The sequence below is a fragment of the Phaseolus vulgaris genome, chromosome 2 (assembly GCF_051622355.1).
Source record: "Phaseolus vulgaris cultivar YP4 chromosome 2, ASM5162235v1, whole genome shotgun sequence".
NCBI classification, from domain to species: domain Eukaryota; kingdom Viridiplantae; phylum Streptophyta; class Magnoliopsida; order Fabales; family Fabaceae; genus Phaseolus; species Phaseolus vulgaris.
In genome coordinates, this window is record NC_143499.1 from 45,312,621 (window position 1) to 45,331,022 (window position 18,402).

The 18,402-nt window shown below is 28.5% G+C and overlaps 1 protein-coding gene across 1 annotated transcript; it reads left to right on the forward strand.

The window, feature by feature from the left end:
- Positions 1–9,287: 9,287 nt before the first annotated feature.
- Positions 9,288–12,517, forward strand: LOC137812539 (patellin-3). The gene is made up of 4 exons (XM_068614593.2): positions 9,288–10,677; positions 10,896–11,020; positions 11,107–11,242; positions 12,020–12,517. The coding sequence occupies exons 1-4, from the start codon at positions 9,445–9,447 to the stop codon at positions 12,275–12,277; spliced, it is 1,752 nt and encodes a 583-aa protein (XP_068470694.2). The 5' UTR covers positions 9,288–9,444; the 3' UTR covers positions 12,278–12,517.
- Positions 12,518–18,402: the final 5,885 nt, after the last annotated feature.

The following is an 18,402-nucleotide window of genomic DNA, read 5'->3' on the forward strand; positions in this document are numbered from 1 at the left end:
TCTCCCACCCAGAATTTCATGTGCATCCTCTTCATCCTTTCCCAATCATTTGCTTCCATTCACCATCTTCACCCAATTTTACATTTTCTATTTTTTTCTCATTCATTTTTATTTTCACATTCTTCATTTGTTTTTCTTTTGTTTCGGATTAAATTGATGCTAAAAGTATTGGATTTTTTAATAACGCAAATTAGAGATATTAAATAAAATTTTAAATATTAAATACGATCCCAAATTATATTGAAATTAAGCTGAATAAAGAATTTTGTATTAAAATTGTGTATGGTGTTTGGTTTTGGAGGTGATAGAAGTGGCATAAAGAAAAATGAATTGAATGTCCATTAATAACAGGTATGGTTCCCCTGCATGGACCATTCTTATTCATGTCACCCAAGAGTGTTAAGCCACTCCAACTATAACTATTTCTTTTTTCAATCCAGCATTTCATTTAGATTCATAAACTAGTGTAAATAAATATCTTTACATTTTTTTAAATAATTTATTCACGAACTTATGATTCTTTCCTTTATAAAATATGAAATAGAGAGATTTATTTGTAATATTATTTTTTAAATATTTTTAAATAAAATAAAAAATAATATTTAGCCAAGTTGAATTTTATTGAGAAGAATAAAAACAACTAAAGTTACACGTGCATATGATAGTTGGAGTCTGAAGTGTAAGGTTCTCACTTAATATAAAGTTTTATAAAAAAAACTAAACACAATTACGACAACATAAAAAGTTAGAATATTAATAAAAGAATAACTATAATTTTAATCTTAAATTTAATTTTACTTTGATTCCATTGTGTAGAAATAAATTAAAACTGTTAAACGAAAATAAAATTGATTTAGGGACTTTGAGAGATGTAGAATAAATAGAAGAATAAAACTTATACAAAATATTACGAACAAAGAGTTTGAACTACATCTTAATTGTATAGATATTGGAATATAAAAATGTATTGAAAGAATGAAGTAGTGGCATATCAGTAAACTACATTCTAATTCTAATTATAGTATGACACTGTAAAGGTAAAATCAAATCAATACAAAAAATCATAAAATAAAAACTAATTTTAAAAATAAAAAATAATTAATCATTACAGTAATTAAATTTAAAATATTTTATAGAGTCAATTTTTTTTTACTTTTATTTTAATTTTTATTATTGTTAAATGCTTTTTAAATTAATAATTAATAAACTATCAATTTTTTTACTAACTTTAAAATATAAATAATTAATAATTAAAATCTTAACTAATTAGATAACAATTTAAAAAAATATTTAACAATAATATAAATTAATTTTTAAAAATAGTATCTTTTATTTTTCACCGTCATCACTGTGTAAGACAACAAAATCAACTTTGTTCACCATTGATCTTTCTACAATTTTATATTGTTTCTTTCTTCACAACTTTTAACTTTGATAGAGTTAAATATATATTTTTTTCCTTAATTTATTTTTTATTTATAATACAAAATTTAGATTTTATATATATTTGTAATAAAAAATTATTAAAATAAGTATTTAATGTTTTTCTTACTTAACAAACAAAATTTTAAACAATATTATAATATCTATCAATAAACAACAAATTATAATCAAATATTTGAACATTTTACTCTATACTAAAAATATGTTTAGCATATAAAAAAAAATTAACAATAATATATTTTTAATAATTTTATTATTATTGAAATATTCAAGAAATTTAAAGTATAGACTATAAAAAAACTAATTTTATATAAAAATACATAAATAAAAAATATTTAACTTTTTTTTATAACTTTAAACCTTAGGATATTGGTTTGTACTTGGACCTTGTGAACTTCTAAGCAACCTTCATAATTTATATTTATTACTTTCTTAAAACCAAACCTCCTTAACTCTTCTGTTAGCTTGTTGCCATGAAATCAAATGACACTGTCTAGAATTTCTCCTACCCCAACGTGTCACCTTATTTTTGCTCACCATGCATCATACTTCATGTGGCTTCTTAACATTTAAATTATTATATTTTTCCCAAAATATCAACCAAGAAGGACTTAAAAAAATAAACTCCATTAATTTATTGTGTAAAACATCCACTATTAAAAAATTATTAAATAAAAATCAATTTAAAAAAATAATTATTATTATATTAATTAAATTAAATATTAGTTTAAAGACAATAAATTAGCATTCGTCTATAATAATAATAAAAGAATTACATTCAGTTAGTGTAAGAGATGCAATTTTGTTTGTTATTTAATCTTATTAAAAAAATCCTTTCAATTTTATATTTTTGTAAACCACTTAAAATAAGACACACATAAATTTAGTTGTTCACAAACCAATATCCCACCTTGTTAAATAAAGTATAAAATACATGATTTTGATTATAATAAGCAAATATTATACTTTAATCCATTCAAATAATTTTTAAGAAATAATTTGTTTGAGACACTTCCTCTTATATGACTAGAGACTTCCATTGATAGTTAAGATTATGACTTTAAATTATCAATTAAAAATATGAGTTTTTTCCGACTGCATAATAATATATTGTGAACATTTTATCTCTTTCATACTTTAGAAAAAAAATAAAACAAATGTTATATCTTGGACTTTAACACTTGGAGACAGTTTACAGGACAGGAATTATTCTATCTGGAAATTTTTGAGCAATGAGATGAGAATGACAAGATGTGGGACCTTTAGAAATGTTTAGAGAAGTTCCTAGAAATAAGACATTTCAAGGTTAAATAATGAGTACCTATATTATATGAATGTTCATAGAGCGGTTAATACATGAATAAAATAAATAACTATGAAATTTTACTTGAAATTGATTTTTTAAAATATAACAAAAAAAAACAGTTTTTTATGTGATAAATATTTGTTACGTAAAAAAATACAAGTAAAAACCCATTCTAATAAGGTCTAAAGTAATTTGGACGAGAAAAAAAAAACCAATTTTATATTAAAAACAAAAAATATATTTAACCAATAATTAATTAACTAAAATATTTATAAATAAATAGAAAGAAATGAAAAACAAGTTCTCAATGTTGTAAACAAGATTTTAATAAATATTTTACAAATTTAACCTTAAACTTTAAATTTAATTAAATTTAAGATAGTTTCTCAAATTATCCAAATAATTAATTTATTCGTTTTTTTCTTTTAAATAGGTAGGAGGTTATTTGTAAATAACTTTATTTATTTTTAAAACACAAGAAAATAGTTCAATATTTACTCCATCATAATTTGTAAAAATCATTAAATAAAAAAAACTAACTTACAAGACAATTTTTATAGAGACAAAAAATAATTAATTTTTATAGTGACTAAATTAAAGATAATTTTAGAGACTACACAAATTTTGGTTTCTAAATTAGTTTGTATTATTATTAAATGGTTTCTAAATTAGTGTCTAATTAGCAATTAAGATTTTTGCTACCAAATTTATAATCTAAATAATTGGTAGCAAAAACCTTTGTTGCTAATTAGACACCAACTTATAAACCATTTAACAATAATATAAACTAATTTAGAAACTAAATTTTTTTTAATTTATAATTTAATTACTATATCAACTAAATATTTTTGTCTCTAAAAATTGATTTTTATTTCATGATTTTCTTGTAGTGTAATAAAAATCCATAATTTTCAATCAATTTAGTTTAGTTATAAAAAATACTTATAAAGCCTTATACTGTATTACTGACATTGTTTAAGTTATCATAAAAATTAACAAGCCATCGTATAATGCATGGTTAGATAATCGTATAAAAAAATTAAATTATCAGTGTATATACTATATTGACCATAATATTTGTGCTTATTGATAATTCTAAATAACTTGTAATTTGTGCGATAATTTGGCGTCCGGTTTTTATTCTTTGAGAGTGGAGTTAAAAGGATGACGTTAATTAACATAATTACATGGTGGTCTTAGAGGAACAAAAAAAGTGTAACTACTTAAACGTCATGACGACATAGAAGAATTGAAGAACGTAGTTTACGCAATTACACCTACCCCACACTACACAACATAAATCATTGTCACCACATTCATTATAATTGCTACGATGAAAACTTTATTTTTAGATGCCAACCCACCATTGGTTACCACCTTATTAAAAGCACCTTATCTGTTCAACTTCACAAATTTTTATTTTCCCCTAAAAAGTATCCATCACTCTCCATTGTTACTTGTTAGTGCCACTATACCAAATTCAATAATTAATGCTCTTTGTCACTACCATGGCCAATCCTTGTCTTATACCCAATATTCTTTAATGTGCTTTAGGGTAAAGGACCCACCACTATACTAGAGTTTTCAACTTTTAACATTGACGAAAAGAGAGGGGTTGATATTAGGATTTTAAGTTTAATTTAATCTTAAAAAATAGTAAGTGAGATATATATTTATTTATATATTATCGAATGTTTATATTTTTATAGTTGATATGAAATTTTTAATATATTTTTTTATGATAAAGAGTTTTCAACTCGTGTGTGATTTATAATACATTCTTTCACGATAAAAGTTTTCAACTTCGTGTGTGAGACAATATATGTTTATGGATATTTCGATAGTAATCCAATAACGGATGACTGATCAACCCAATAAATTTTCATTGTAATATGATTTAAATGATTTTGATATCATATTAATAAATAAACTTTAAAATTGACAATAAAATTTGCAAATACTTATATATTATGAAATGTTATGATCTCTAATTGATATGAGATATCCAATACAAAAGAAAAGTACACAAATTAATATAACATAAATAAAATAAGTCACACATGTGCTGTTTCATGAAAATAAAAAATTTGTCATTCTCAAAGTTCATAAATAAATATGTTATTATATAATTACAAAGTTACCAGATTTATCAAATGAGAAATAGATGATTTTGGAAAATACTAATTTGTTTATACTTTTTCTTCTTCTATAAGAGTAATTAATTTATAAATATGTTGTCACTATTTTTAGGAAGAAAAATGAGATTGGAAAAGTGAAAATTAGAATAAATAAGACAGAAATATGCACACTAGAAGTTATCATTACCTTTATATATTAGTACTAAAATATTGTCGTACCTGTCTTGTCTGTCTGTGTTTATTATATTTTAGATAAAGTGTGAATTTTGCAATATATAATATTAATTTTTACGAATTGCTAGTGTAAAAAATACGTTTTTAATTCATTACAAATAATTGATTATATAATTTTAAGTTATTATAAAATTTAATAAATTATAGATACATGATAGTTTATATTGATTGATAGCGTACACTGTGATAAATAAAATTTAAAATAAAATCTCTTATTGTATTTTATGTGTACGTCAGTATTAGTTTTGTTAATTTACCTATAACTAATGATGACATTTTTTTTCTACCAGTTATTTATTAATGTTATAGATTAATAAGGAAGAAAAAGGAAAAGATGATGAAAAAAATTGAGAAATCTAATTATCTAAGTACAAAACATGCGAGAGTGTTTAGAGAGAGGAAGTTCCATATAAAATAAAATAATATACATTTATAGGTAGAGACGAACATAGAAGATTAGGCAGTGGGGAACATTAATCGTTTTTTCTATTGAATTTATTAATATAGAATATATTTTAATACGAATCAAAATATTTTTATTCAATAAAGTATAGTTTTTGAGATTTTTTATTTATTTTTTTATTTTTGAACATAATGATATTTGCTTTTCTCTTCTTAAGTAAATATTTTATTTTACGTAGATTTGAATATGGATATAACTGTATATTTTATTTTTTGATAAAATATTTGAATATTATTTAAATTGTATTTTCCTTTCATAATTTATTATGTTTATCTTAAAAGCTATACAATAATACAACTGCTACAATGATTCTTGATTGAATATTTGTAACACTGATTTTTGTTAAAAAAAATATTCTTTTGAAAAAAATTGCTTAATGTAAATTGTAAATAATTTTGAAAATATAGAATAGTTTATCTTAAAAGCTATACAACAGTACAACTGCTACAATGATTCTTGATTGAATATTTGTAACACTGATTTTTGTTAAAAAAATATTCTTTTGAAAAAAATTTCTTAATGTAAATTGTAAATAATTTTGAAAATATAGAATAGAAATATTTTTATATATTATTAATTAGCTAAACTAAATTCATTCCACGTTTAATGTATAATGGAGAAAAGTGGGGAGTAGAAAGAAAGAAGAGTTGAGAAAACCATGGGCCCAATTGTTGAGCCCACTAGATAGTTGAAAGAAGACAAATTCTTCCCGCAACTCCATATAATTTATTCTGGTGCCCACATTCTAAATTTCACAATTTAAAATACAAAATTTTATACTAAAATTTTGTATTTTAAATTGTGAAATTTAGAATATAGTTTTTCTGTTTAAACGATGAAGGTAAAAGAACAGTTGTGTGGAGGCACTGAAGGTGAGAGATACTGTAACAGTGGTGCTGAAGGTGAGAAGCTGTTGGTAGAAGTTGGAAATGGGGCTCAATGACAAAAAATGAAAAAAAGATAAAATTGTAAATTCACTTAGGCTGATTCTCCCTACACCCAATCATTTGTGACTGACACCCAATTGTAAACAGGAAAAGATTAAACTGCCCTTAATTAACATTGACATTAGGTTAGTGAGAGATCTGCACCCAACTTTTTTCTCTTCTTCATTTTCGCAGTGAACCTTACGACGCAACACTCATCTTCGTCCGTCACAACCACCGTCGCAGACAACACCGTCGTAGGAGCACCACTGTCGCAGGCAGGACCTCTGAGGCAGCGAAACCCAGGAGCGAACGTCGGAGAAGACAAGATAAATGTTGCGGATCTGTTTATCCAGAATTCAACTTTGTATATCGGATATATTTATCCAGAATTGATTGTTTAAGTTACGGATATTTTTATTCGGAATACATTGTTTGACCTGCGGATGGTTTTGTTCGGAAGTTGGGGCAATTGGAAATTGAATACGGATGGTTTTGTCCGTAGTGAATACAGTAGTTCCGAATGTCTACATCCGTAATACAAAGTCCAGGCTTCTGGACAGTGATATCCAGGACCGCATCAGTTTGAACGAAAACAGAAAAACGAGTTCTGATGTGTTATTACCTCAATACCTTCGTAACCGCAACTTTCACTGCAAATGTTCGACCACAACCACACTAAAAACACATCTTCTGCCGCTCAAAACCTAAACAAATCGAAATGAAGTTACTCTGCACCTCACCATTCAATATTTTCAAAAGTGAAAAAGACAAGGACATAATAAGATTTTTAAAAAAATGTCGGGTGTCAATCACAATTAATCGGAGGTGGGAAGCAATTGTCATTCACTTATTCTATGTAGGTACATCAAGGAATAGATCAGTTCCTAAAAAAAACTAAAAATATTGCCTTGAAAGAAGGTTATCGAAAGGCCCAAAACAACGTAATAAGGGCCAAATTATGTTGTTTGTAGGGCCTTTACAATATGCACCCCCATAATTTCAATCTGCATACCTATGAGTAAAATGACTAATTTGCCCTGATTTTCTCCACTTTATCTTCATCCAAATGTTGGTACATTTATTTGAAGCTAACAACCACTTGTTCAACCTACCATTTATTTATCAAATTCTCATTTCTATAAACTATTGCCAGCACAGAATTCTATAGGAAACTAGTAGAATGCAAACACTTTAAAGATTTTAATTTGGATCCTTAATGTATTTTAAAATATAAAAATTATATTTTAAATTTTATAATTATATATTTTTTATCTTGTATCTTGTATCTTGGAATGTAAAATCTAATTAATATAATATTTATATTATGAAAGGTAGAATTATTTTTTATTTTATATTTAAATTGAACAATTTAAAATATAAATTTTATTTCAGAATATACTATATAAAATACAAAGATAGTAATGTTTCACCTTCTAAATTATATAATTTGAATTTTTTTAAATTAAATAATCTAAAATTAAAACTAAAAATCCTAAACTAAAAGGTAAATTTGGAGTTTTCAAATTATGGGATTACAGGTTGTAAAGGCCTGTTTGTGTTGGCAGAGAGTAAAAGAAATTAGCATCTAACTAGAAGAGTAGGTAATGTTTTAATTTCCTTAGGTTTTTCAATTTTGGTTGCTAAAGGTTCTTAATTTATTCTATATTCTGTATAAAAAAGGAATTAATATATATATATTTTTAATAATAGTATGTAACATGAATAAAAAATAATAAACTACTATTGAGAATCAATTTAACATAAATTATAAATGCGAGGAGGTTGTGATCATAAAATTTACATTGACTTATTTTGATTAATTGAAAAAAAATATAAAAAATAAAAGAAAGAAAAATATAAATGAGTTTGTTATTGGAAAAAAAAATGTAAAGGAATGTGGACCAAAGTAGAAGACTTTAATGGCCTGGATGGAATGATAGGTACAGTTAGAGATTCAGAAATGAGAAGAAAACAAAAGAGGACACCAACAGAAGAAGAAGCATGCAAAGTGCAAGTGAACAGTTACACCCTAGCACTACCACTCACTTTTGTGTTCATCTTTTTTATTTTGCTTAATTACAACACCATCTCTTTTACACAAAACCATTAACTCTCACTTTTTCTTTTTAAAGAAAAAAAAATGCTATTCTTGGTCAATTTTGAAAAAATAGATAAAATTTTAATATTTTCATAAATATTTTTCACAAAAATAACTTTACCACTCCTTAATCTTTTGCAAACCTAATTAGGAAAAAAAAAGTTTTATTTATGTATATTTCTACCACATTAAATATGTGTAAATGATGTAATCGGTTTCACTTCAGAAATATATATATATATATAATTTCATAAAACCACATAAAATATGTATATGTATTGTTTTTACTTTAGAAACTTGTATAATTAGTCAAACACGTGTAAATTACTTACTTTTAATTAATTACTTACTTTTAATTTTGATTATAGAAAATTAAGTAAAAAATAAATGATTGGGGATTTTAACGGTTATATTATTATTATTATTTATTATTATTAGGTTGTGTTGAGAATAAAAGGGGAAAGGGTTGAAAGAGTTGGGTTGGAAAGTGGGGGGTGTGTAACTGGTAAGTAGGGCCACGATCCGTTGGATAATTGAGATGGTGTAGCCGGCAAAACCGCCGTTGATTTTTCTAATTCCTAGTTACAACGTTATCTTACAATGTATACAACAAAACAGGTCCCACACATGGGTCCCACATTCTACGTTAAGGTTTCTACTTCCAAGCTGGCACAACACGGTCTTCTCTTCTTACATGACTCCCTCTCCACTACACTCGTGACTCACCACTTCTCCCATCACTCTTTATAACCCCTCTCTCCCTCATTCCTCATTCACAATACTCTCTTCTTTCTTCTCATACTTTCATCACTATTTAATTTTCAATCTCTCGTATGGCTGAGGAGGTTCCAAACCAAGCACCACCTTCTCAAGAGTCTGTGGTGCAAGTGGAGGAAGTCGTGGTAACTGATGTTCCTCAGCCTGCTGACAAAACACCGCCACCACCAGCCACAACCACCAGTGTTCCTGTTGAGAGAGATTCACCGCCGCAACCTGAGCCTGAGGCGCCGGAGAAGAAGCCTGTTGAGGAAACCGTCACTCTCGAGACTCACCTCTCCAAACCCAACAACGCTGATGATAGCAGCAATGATGAGAAAGTCTCTGAATTCAAGGAAGAAAGCACCAAACTTTCCGACCTATCGGAAAACCAAAACAAGGCACTCCAAGAACTCAAGAAGCTCGTTCAAGAAGCTCTCAAAAGTCACGAGTTTTCCTCCAATAATGAAAAGAAGACACCACCACCAACGGCTTTAACTGCTGAAAAGGAAGAACAAGAGCAGCCGCAGCAACAACAAGAAGTTGTGACTGAAGCTGAAGCTGATGCTGCCCCAGAAAAAACTGATGAAGAAGTTGAAACAAAGGAGGAGGAACAAGGAGAAAAAGAAGAAGGGAAGAAGGAGGAAGTGAGAGAAACGAAGGAAGATGCTACTGTGGATGACGATGGAGCAAAAACTGTGGAGGCCATTGAAGAGACTGTTGTTGCTGTCTCTTCTACTGTTCAGCCTCAAGCTGAAGAGAAAACGGAAGCCAAAGATGAAGCTTCACCGCCACTTCCACCTGAAGAAGTTTCCATTTGGGGAGTGCCGCTTCTTGCTGACGAGAGGAGCGATGTGATTCTTTTGAAGTTTCTGCGCGCGAGAGAGTTTAAAGTTAAGGAGGCGTTCACGATGCTGAAGAACACGATCCGGTGGAGGAAGGAGTTTGGGATGGAGGAGCTGATGGAGGAGAAGCTGGGGGATGAGTTGGAGAAGGTGGTGTTCATGCATGGCTTTGACAAGGAGGGCCACCCGGTGTGTTACAACATATACGGGGAGTTCCAGAACAAGGAGTTGTACAGGAAGACTTTTTCTGATGAGGAGAAGAGGGAGAAGTTCCTCAGATGGAGAATTCAGTTTCTGGAAAAGAGTATAAGGAAGTTGGATTTCAACCCTGGTGGCATTTGCACCATTGTTCAGGTCAATGATCTCAAGAACTCTCCTGGACCTGCCAAGTGGGAACTAAGACAAGCCACCAAAAATGCCCTACAATTGCTTCAAGACAATTATCCTGAATTTGTAGCCAAACAGGTACTCTCCTACACTTTTACAATTCATTGTTTCTAATGATAAATTGATGTATATGTATGGACTTATTCCAAATTGAGATTTTGGATGAGATGTAGTGTAGTATCTGATTATTTGTCTGTTAGTCCCTTTGGATGCTCTTTAGATTGAGATGCCACACATAGAATGCACATGCTATAATCAAATTCAAACGTGTTATTTTAAATCTTCGTTTTGTTCAGGTGTTCATTAATGTACCATGGTGGTACCTGGCAGTGAATAGGATGATAAGCCCTTTTCTTACTCAGAGGAGTAAGAGTAAGTTTGTCTTTGCTGGACCTTCTAAATCAACGGAAACCCTTTTGAGGTGAGGACATAAAGTTTCAAATTTTGCTTTATTTTTGTTGTTTTCGGTTTGGGTTGGTGATGGTTTTGATTTTTGTCTCTTGGCAGATACATAGCTCCGGAGCAGCTTCCGGTGAAGTACGGTGGATTAAGCAAAGATGGGGAGTTCGGAAATACCGATGCTGTTACAGAAATCACAGTGAGGCCAGCAGCAAAGCATACTGTGGAATTTTCAGTTACAGAGGTGGGTTTCCCATTGATTTTTTTCGGAGTTGATAGGTTTTTGAGAATCCAAAGAATGCAGCATCGGAATGAGGAATCTTTCATAGGATTCCCTGTTCTTCATATTTTATGCCACAAAATGTGCAGAAAAATTTAGGAGCAAATTAATTAATACACCATATGTTAAGTACAGTAAATTTGGTAGAGTTTACTCTCTATTGGGAAAAAAAGGGAGGTTGGAATAAACATAAAAACGTGCAGGGAGGTTGGAATAGTCAAATTTTATTTCATATATTTCTCAATATTTCTTTAGAGCCAAATTTCTACTCGTGTTCAGAAAACAAATAAAATGTGTGGACCACTTTTGATGTTTGATAAGCTAGGTTGTGAAAAAGATAAGGTAATGTTGAATATTAAATTTGTCAGATATTTCAATACTGTTTGATGAGAGAAAAAAGAGAAAAAGGAAAGAGGAGAGGAGAATAAAAGTCCAAGAGGACAAAAAAGGTTCAACAGCCCATAAACTCTATAAAGTGTAGATAACTAATTAATGATTATGATTTTGACATTAATGTCCATCAATGTATAGGGTTGCATATTTAAGTTCTACAGCTTACACTTATTATTAGAAGCAGTTATAGGACTTATATCTGCAAATTAAATCCACGTGTAGCAATTAAGTCCTACACTGTACCTTATTATTGCAATTGATGAATAGATAGAAGCTTGATAAGAATGTTTGGCAGAATGGTTTTATATATTTACTTATTTTTGTGTTATGTGTGATGGGAACGTGCAGAAGTGTTTACTCTCTTGGGAGCTGAGAGTAATAGGGTGGGAAGTAAGCTATGGTGCAGAATTTGTGCCAGATTCAGAAGGAAGCTATACAGTAATTGTCCAGAAGGCTAGAAAGGTTGCTTCATCAGAAGAACCAGTGGTTTGCAACAGTTTTAAGGTTGGTGAACCTGGAAAAGTTGTTCTCACAATTGACAACACAAGCTCCAAGAAGAAGAAGCTCTTGTACCGCTTGAAGACCAAGCCTTCCCCCTCAGATTAAAGTTCTCATAATGCTTATGTGCAAGTGGGAAAGGGAAGAAACAGTACCTGAATTGGTTGCTTGCTTACATTCCTGCATCAACTTTTACCAAGACACCAGAGCTTCAAAGATTAATTTTAACTTTCCTGCTGTTCATATATGAATATAAAGTTTTTGTTTTTGTTTTTTTGTTTCAATGATTATTATTACTATTATGTGTCCAACCATATTATATAATTTATATACACCCCTTTCAGTGTTTTTCTTGGTATGATTATTTACTGTTGCTGTTATCAGTGAAGATAAATACGAAGTTCCCTTTCTGAATTTGGGGTATCTTTTGAGTTGTTCTTATTCATAATATGGAGGAGTTGTTGCACTGTTTGTATGTTATGAATATCATGTAATTTTTGGTGGGACCTCTATCTGTGTCGCTCTGTCTGTACCTAAAGCATGAAGTGTTTGAGAGCTGTCATGATCTGTGTTCCCATCAGGGAAAAAAAAGTGATGATGTGAATGTCTATAATGGCTGTGGACTTCTGTAATACTGTGTCACGTTGTTTTTTTCCATTGTGGTTAAGTCTTGGATCAGCTTTTTGAATGAGGGACACACTTTCTACACCAACTTACACCATATTTGGATTTTCCTTTGGGTGTTCTAAACTTAGTTTCTGAAACAAATTCAGTTTTAAAAACATGTTTATATCTGAGAACTGTCAGAATAAATTTGTTTAAAATTATATCTGAACGTTTCCATTTTTTATGCACATATCGAAATTGAAAATTTAATTCTAACTTCAATTCTGTAAAATTAAAAATTAGTTAATTCATAATTATATTTCTAGTTATTGGAGGTAAATGTTTAAATTTAATATTATATATTCTCAAATATTTGTCATTAGCTATGTTTATAACACAAAAATATATGTATAATTTCTAAAATATAGGACACAAAAATATATCTATATTATATAATTATGAATTATATAAATTAACAATAAAGATGATGTGCATAAATATGTTATGAATTTTTTTTAGTAGAAATATTTTTTTCATGATTAATTCAAAATAATTTGTTTCTTATTTTTATAATAATAATTTATATAATAAATTTGAGTTTTTAAAAAATTAATGTATTTTTTATTTTTAAAATTGTGTTAAGACCGTACTATAATTGTCAGAAATTTAACAAATGTTTTTTGAATTTAACATTTTACGGATATGTGTCCTACAAATATCATATGAGTATCTGACACCAACATGCATTTAAGAGGAGGGTCATTAGAGATGTGCATAATAAAGAAACCAAAAAATCTACAAATATTTAGAAAAAAAAATTGATCACGAGACCAAGTTAATCACTCTACTTTAACTTTAAAAACATATATTCATTTTAATAGTTTTTCCGTTACCATTTTATGAGAATTTCAGTGAATAACCTTTTTTAAGTTCAGAAACTAAAGTAAACTTTTAAAAAAATTAAAGAATAATAAGGATTCAATACACACCATTTTAAGAATAAAAATAGGAATTTATTCTGAAAAAGTGTAAAAATGTATGACATTGAAAAAAAATCTTTTTGGTGGGTTAACAAATATTTCTATGATATTATAATTTTTTATTTATTTTTATCAGCATCTATGATATTATAATGAAACAACAGATAATTTAAAAAATAATTTTAGGGTAAAGAGAGAGTCTATTTTATTGTTCTAAGATTGATAAATATGTTAGAAAGTGTTATGATTGGCATGTGTTATGACAACTATTTTTGCTGGCACCAGCCCGACTCTTGGCTACCACAACTACTTACAACATCTAACCAACCACAAATAACGTTCACCTCTTTTATTTAATCTTTCTGCAATTAAATTATCCATTAAAAAGATTTAAAAGGAAATTTTAAGGAAGATAAACTATATTCTTCCAATTAAAAAAATCCGTAACTTTTATTTTTACTTTTTCACTCTTTGTCATTTTAATCTTTTTATTTATTTGAGTGAATTGGATATAAGTGTTAAGAAGTGTATTTTGAGTCTAACTTATCTCGATAAACCGATTTATAAGATGAGATTTACATCTCTATATATAATATGAAATGTCTTAATATCTAGTTGATATAGGATTTTCAACATACCTTTTCTCACGTTGAGACTGTCAACTTGTGTGTAAGACTAAATATTATGAGTGGTCCGATATCGGTTCGATAACGGATGATCTGACAAAGCTAACAAACACTATAAATTCAAAAGATTATTATATTATATTTAGAAATAAATTTTAAGTCTAATTCAAACTTGTAAATCAGTTCGGATTGAGACCAATAAGTATATATATTATTATAAAATATCTTAATTTTCAATGTATCCATTAATAAATCTTAATGTATTTAGGGAAGAAAAGAAAAAAAAAAGTTGAATTTGGCATGAAGAAGTGGCATGTGTAAATTGAGAAATATGAAGAGATTGAAAGGGGCGAAAGATATTGAATGTGAGTATGGTGGGTGCTTTAACTTTTGTGCACCGAATTTCATCATAAAGACCACTGATTACTCTAAACTAGCTAGCTTTTGATCCGTTTAAAAATTCTTTAGACACTGTTTGGCTTCTTTTTTCAAACAAACTTTTGATCCTTTTAAGGCATGAAGTGCAGGAGGAGCATGATTCACAGACCAGCCAGGCACCAAAGTTATAGAAATGTTTTTGTTTCTTTAGTTAGGCAAATGCTTCAAACATCTTCCTACTTTTTCCTCCTTCATCATGCCTGTCAGATCACCATTAATCTTTCTTCTCTAAGTAGATTCACTGTTCATTCTCTCTTTCTTCTTTTAAGGATAACTCACTTCAAATAGTTTAAACATAAATCACAACAACTCAAAAATTAATAACATTGTTTACTGTAATAGATTTCTTTATTGTTAATATTGAGAGATCGGTTTTTTTGAAAACTGAATTCGGACTACAAATTTCATATATTATTATCATCATTTAAGAAAATGTAAGAATGACTTGACATCATATAAAATGTCCATCATTTTTTCCTGATTTTAAAAATATAAAATGTTTTGGAATCCTTGGGCAATCATTTCCTTCTAAACCTTCGTCTACTTGCATAATCTTTTATAATCGTTGAAAGTGGCAACAATAAAAAAATTGTTTTTCCGAAAAAGTAAAAGATTAAAGAAGACGAGGATCCGAGGGAATCCAATTCCGATGAAAAGATAAAAATGAAGGAAAGGAGAATATTTGAAGTTGAAAACGAAATGTGAAATGTTGCAATGTCTTAACGTTAGGAGTTGTCGATTTGGGTGTTGAGAAGTGAAAGTGACAAAAAAAAAAGGGTTTGTATGATAAGGGAAAGTGTAAAAGTAAAGTGGCATGGTTTCCAAAGATGTTATGTGTGTTTTTATGATTAATAAAGAGATGCAGAGTTAGCACTCAACATTCAGAGACTCCAAAGAAACAAACAAAGTGAGAAGATGGTGCAACTTTAGTTCACTAATTTCAACTTATTTCTTTTTTTCTATCTACCTTTTTCTCAGTCATGTAATTTCAGGCCTTGTAATTCTCCACCAGCTATGTCATAACGGAAATAAAGTGCTTCTCTTTGTCTTCTATATACGTAGTTTGATTTTTTTATTATATATATTATAGCATACTTTTTTACGTATTAAAAAAATAAATTAAAATTTACTAATGAGATGTAAGAAATATGAAAAATTAAAAGTTAAATAAATAGAATGATTGTAGGAAAAAATTAGTAATTATATATCTTATATGTGAAGCAAAAATTTTAGGGTAATTTTATTAAAAAAATTGCGTTCATCAAGTAGGAAAATTGTATTAAAAATTATTATAAATAATATTAAAAATTATAAACTAATAATCGTAGGGGACCAAGTATTTAACTAGTTAATTTATATGAGAGAATTTGGATAGACGAAAAATTTCGAAAAGAGTGGAAGAGCAGCATAGCTTGGGCTCGTAAATTTCGCAGTCTGTGTTTTGAAGTCTTAAATTTGGCCCATACAAATAAGGCACGGGACACGTGTCAAATTGGATAGGGTTTTCTTTTTGTACCCCTTTATTTTTCTAAAAGGTTTGCATGATAGAATCAACTTCAAACTAATTGTATTTTATCTGCCTGATTTGATTGTTTGGTTTAAGTATCTTGGGATAAACCCAATTTATTATATTTTTATGTTTTCAGAAGTATTTATTGCCTATTTTATATTAATACAAAAATATCTTCTATTGATTATCTTTTATTATTTAACATTTTAGCTTTGTTAACTATTTTTTATATACCTTATTATTTTTATACCTAAAATATGACAAATTAAATACAAAACACGTCTAAATTAAGACCCTTATAATTTATAAATGTTTCTTTTACTCCATTTTTCTCTCTATCACATTATTTATTATATATTTCACGTTTTTTTTTTCCATCTCCTACTAATTCATTACCACATCTTTCATTTGTAATTTTTTCCCCATCTCTTACCAGTAAAAAAAATAGAGAATTACACTCCTTTAGTATTAATATAACTAAACTCCTTTATGTGCCCATTCAGTAAATAATTTTTAGCATTAATATAACTTTACATGAATTACAATATATACTCTTTTAGTTGTTGTTGTATGGTGCAGTATAATAGATTTTCGTTTGTTTGTTTCTTTTTATTTACTTATACTTCTTAGACTATTCCTAAACATGTTAACTATGTGTGATTTTTTTATTAACCTCGTGTTTAATGAACATAGTTTGACAATTATTTCTTAAAAAATATATCAAATTAAGATATGAATTAAATTTTTAAATAAAAAATTAGTAAAAATAGTTGTAGAATGGTGGTATAAATGTTATTAACGTATCATGACTTCTTGTTTTATTAGTTCGATAAAATTAATCATAATATAAAATAGGTTTAATTACCTTTTCCGTCTCTATATTTATAGCTAATAGTCAATTTGGTACCGTGGTTTTTAAAAAATTCAATTTGGTTCCTAAGTTTTTTAAAATGTATTCAAAATGGTCTTTTCTGTTAAATATCACCAAACGACGTTAAGTGGTGCTTATGTGGCAGACACGTGTAAGTTACGTGGATTGTGCTTACATTACTTTGGTGAATACTAAATTAGGGTTTAGGTTATTCAAATTGGGGATTTCGAATTTCTGATTTAGGGTTTCTGATACGAGGATTGCTCCCCAGGTTGGATTCTATGGTGCGCTTCCCTGCTTCGATTCCATTTGGAGGTGTGCTCCCCTCATTCAATTCTGTGATCCCCTACATCATAAACAACTCTGTATATGTTCTCTAAAAGTAATAAAAAACAGAACCACTCTGAAACTAAGTCAAAAATTACTAACCTTATAAAGGAGCAACCACAAAACGACACCACGGTCTGGATCACAATCGTTGCCCCTTCACCACCTTTGGACCGCACCACATAATCGCTTCTCCAAATCGACCATGGGAACGCAACTCACCATTGTAACTCACGATCGCACCACAAAATCGAATGAGGGGAGCACACATCCGAATGGAATCGAAGCAGGGAAGCGCACCACAAAATCCAACTAGGGGAGCAATCCTCGTATTAGAAATCCTAAATCAGAAATTCAAAATCCCCAATTTGAATAACCTAAACCCTAATTCAGTATTCACTAAAGTAATGTAAGCACCATCCACGTAACTTACACGTGTCTGCCACATAAGCACCACTTAACGCCGTTTGGTGATATTTAACAGAAAGGACCATTTTGAATACATTTTTAAAAACTTAGGAACCAAATTGAATTTTTCAAAAACCATTGTACCAAATTGACTATAAATATAGGGACGAAAAAGGTAATTAAACCTATAAAATATTACTTAATTGTTAGCCTGTTAACCTTGAAGCCGCGGATTAACTAATGATTTTTTTTGTGGTTCTATATTTTTTATTTTTAAAAAATATACAATTACTAATAATGGTTATATAAAAAATAGTGGATAGTTTATAATATATTTTTATTATTGAAAAATACAAGTCTTTTTTAATGTGTTGCACTAATATACTTGATACTTTATTTTTACTTTTCTATTTTAAACTATAATTAAAATAAAATAAAAAATAAAAAATGTATACACTAATGGATGA

Excerpts from the sequence above, each read along its gene's own strand:
- LOC137812539 (XM_068614593.2), top strand. The coding sequence starts at position 9,445 with ATGGCTGAGGAGGTTCCAAACCAAGCACCACCTTCTCAAGAGTCTGTG. Across the intron at positions 10,678-10,895 it reads CTGAATTTGTAGCCAAACAG|GTGTTCATTAATGTACCATG; the intron begins GTACTCTCCTAC and ends CGTTTTGTTCAG. Across the intron at positions 11,021-11,106 it reads TCAACGGAAACCCTTTTGAG|ATACATAGCTCCGGAGCAGC; the intron begins GTGAGGACATAA and ends GTCTCTTGGCAG.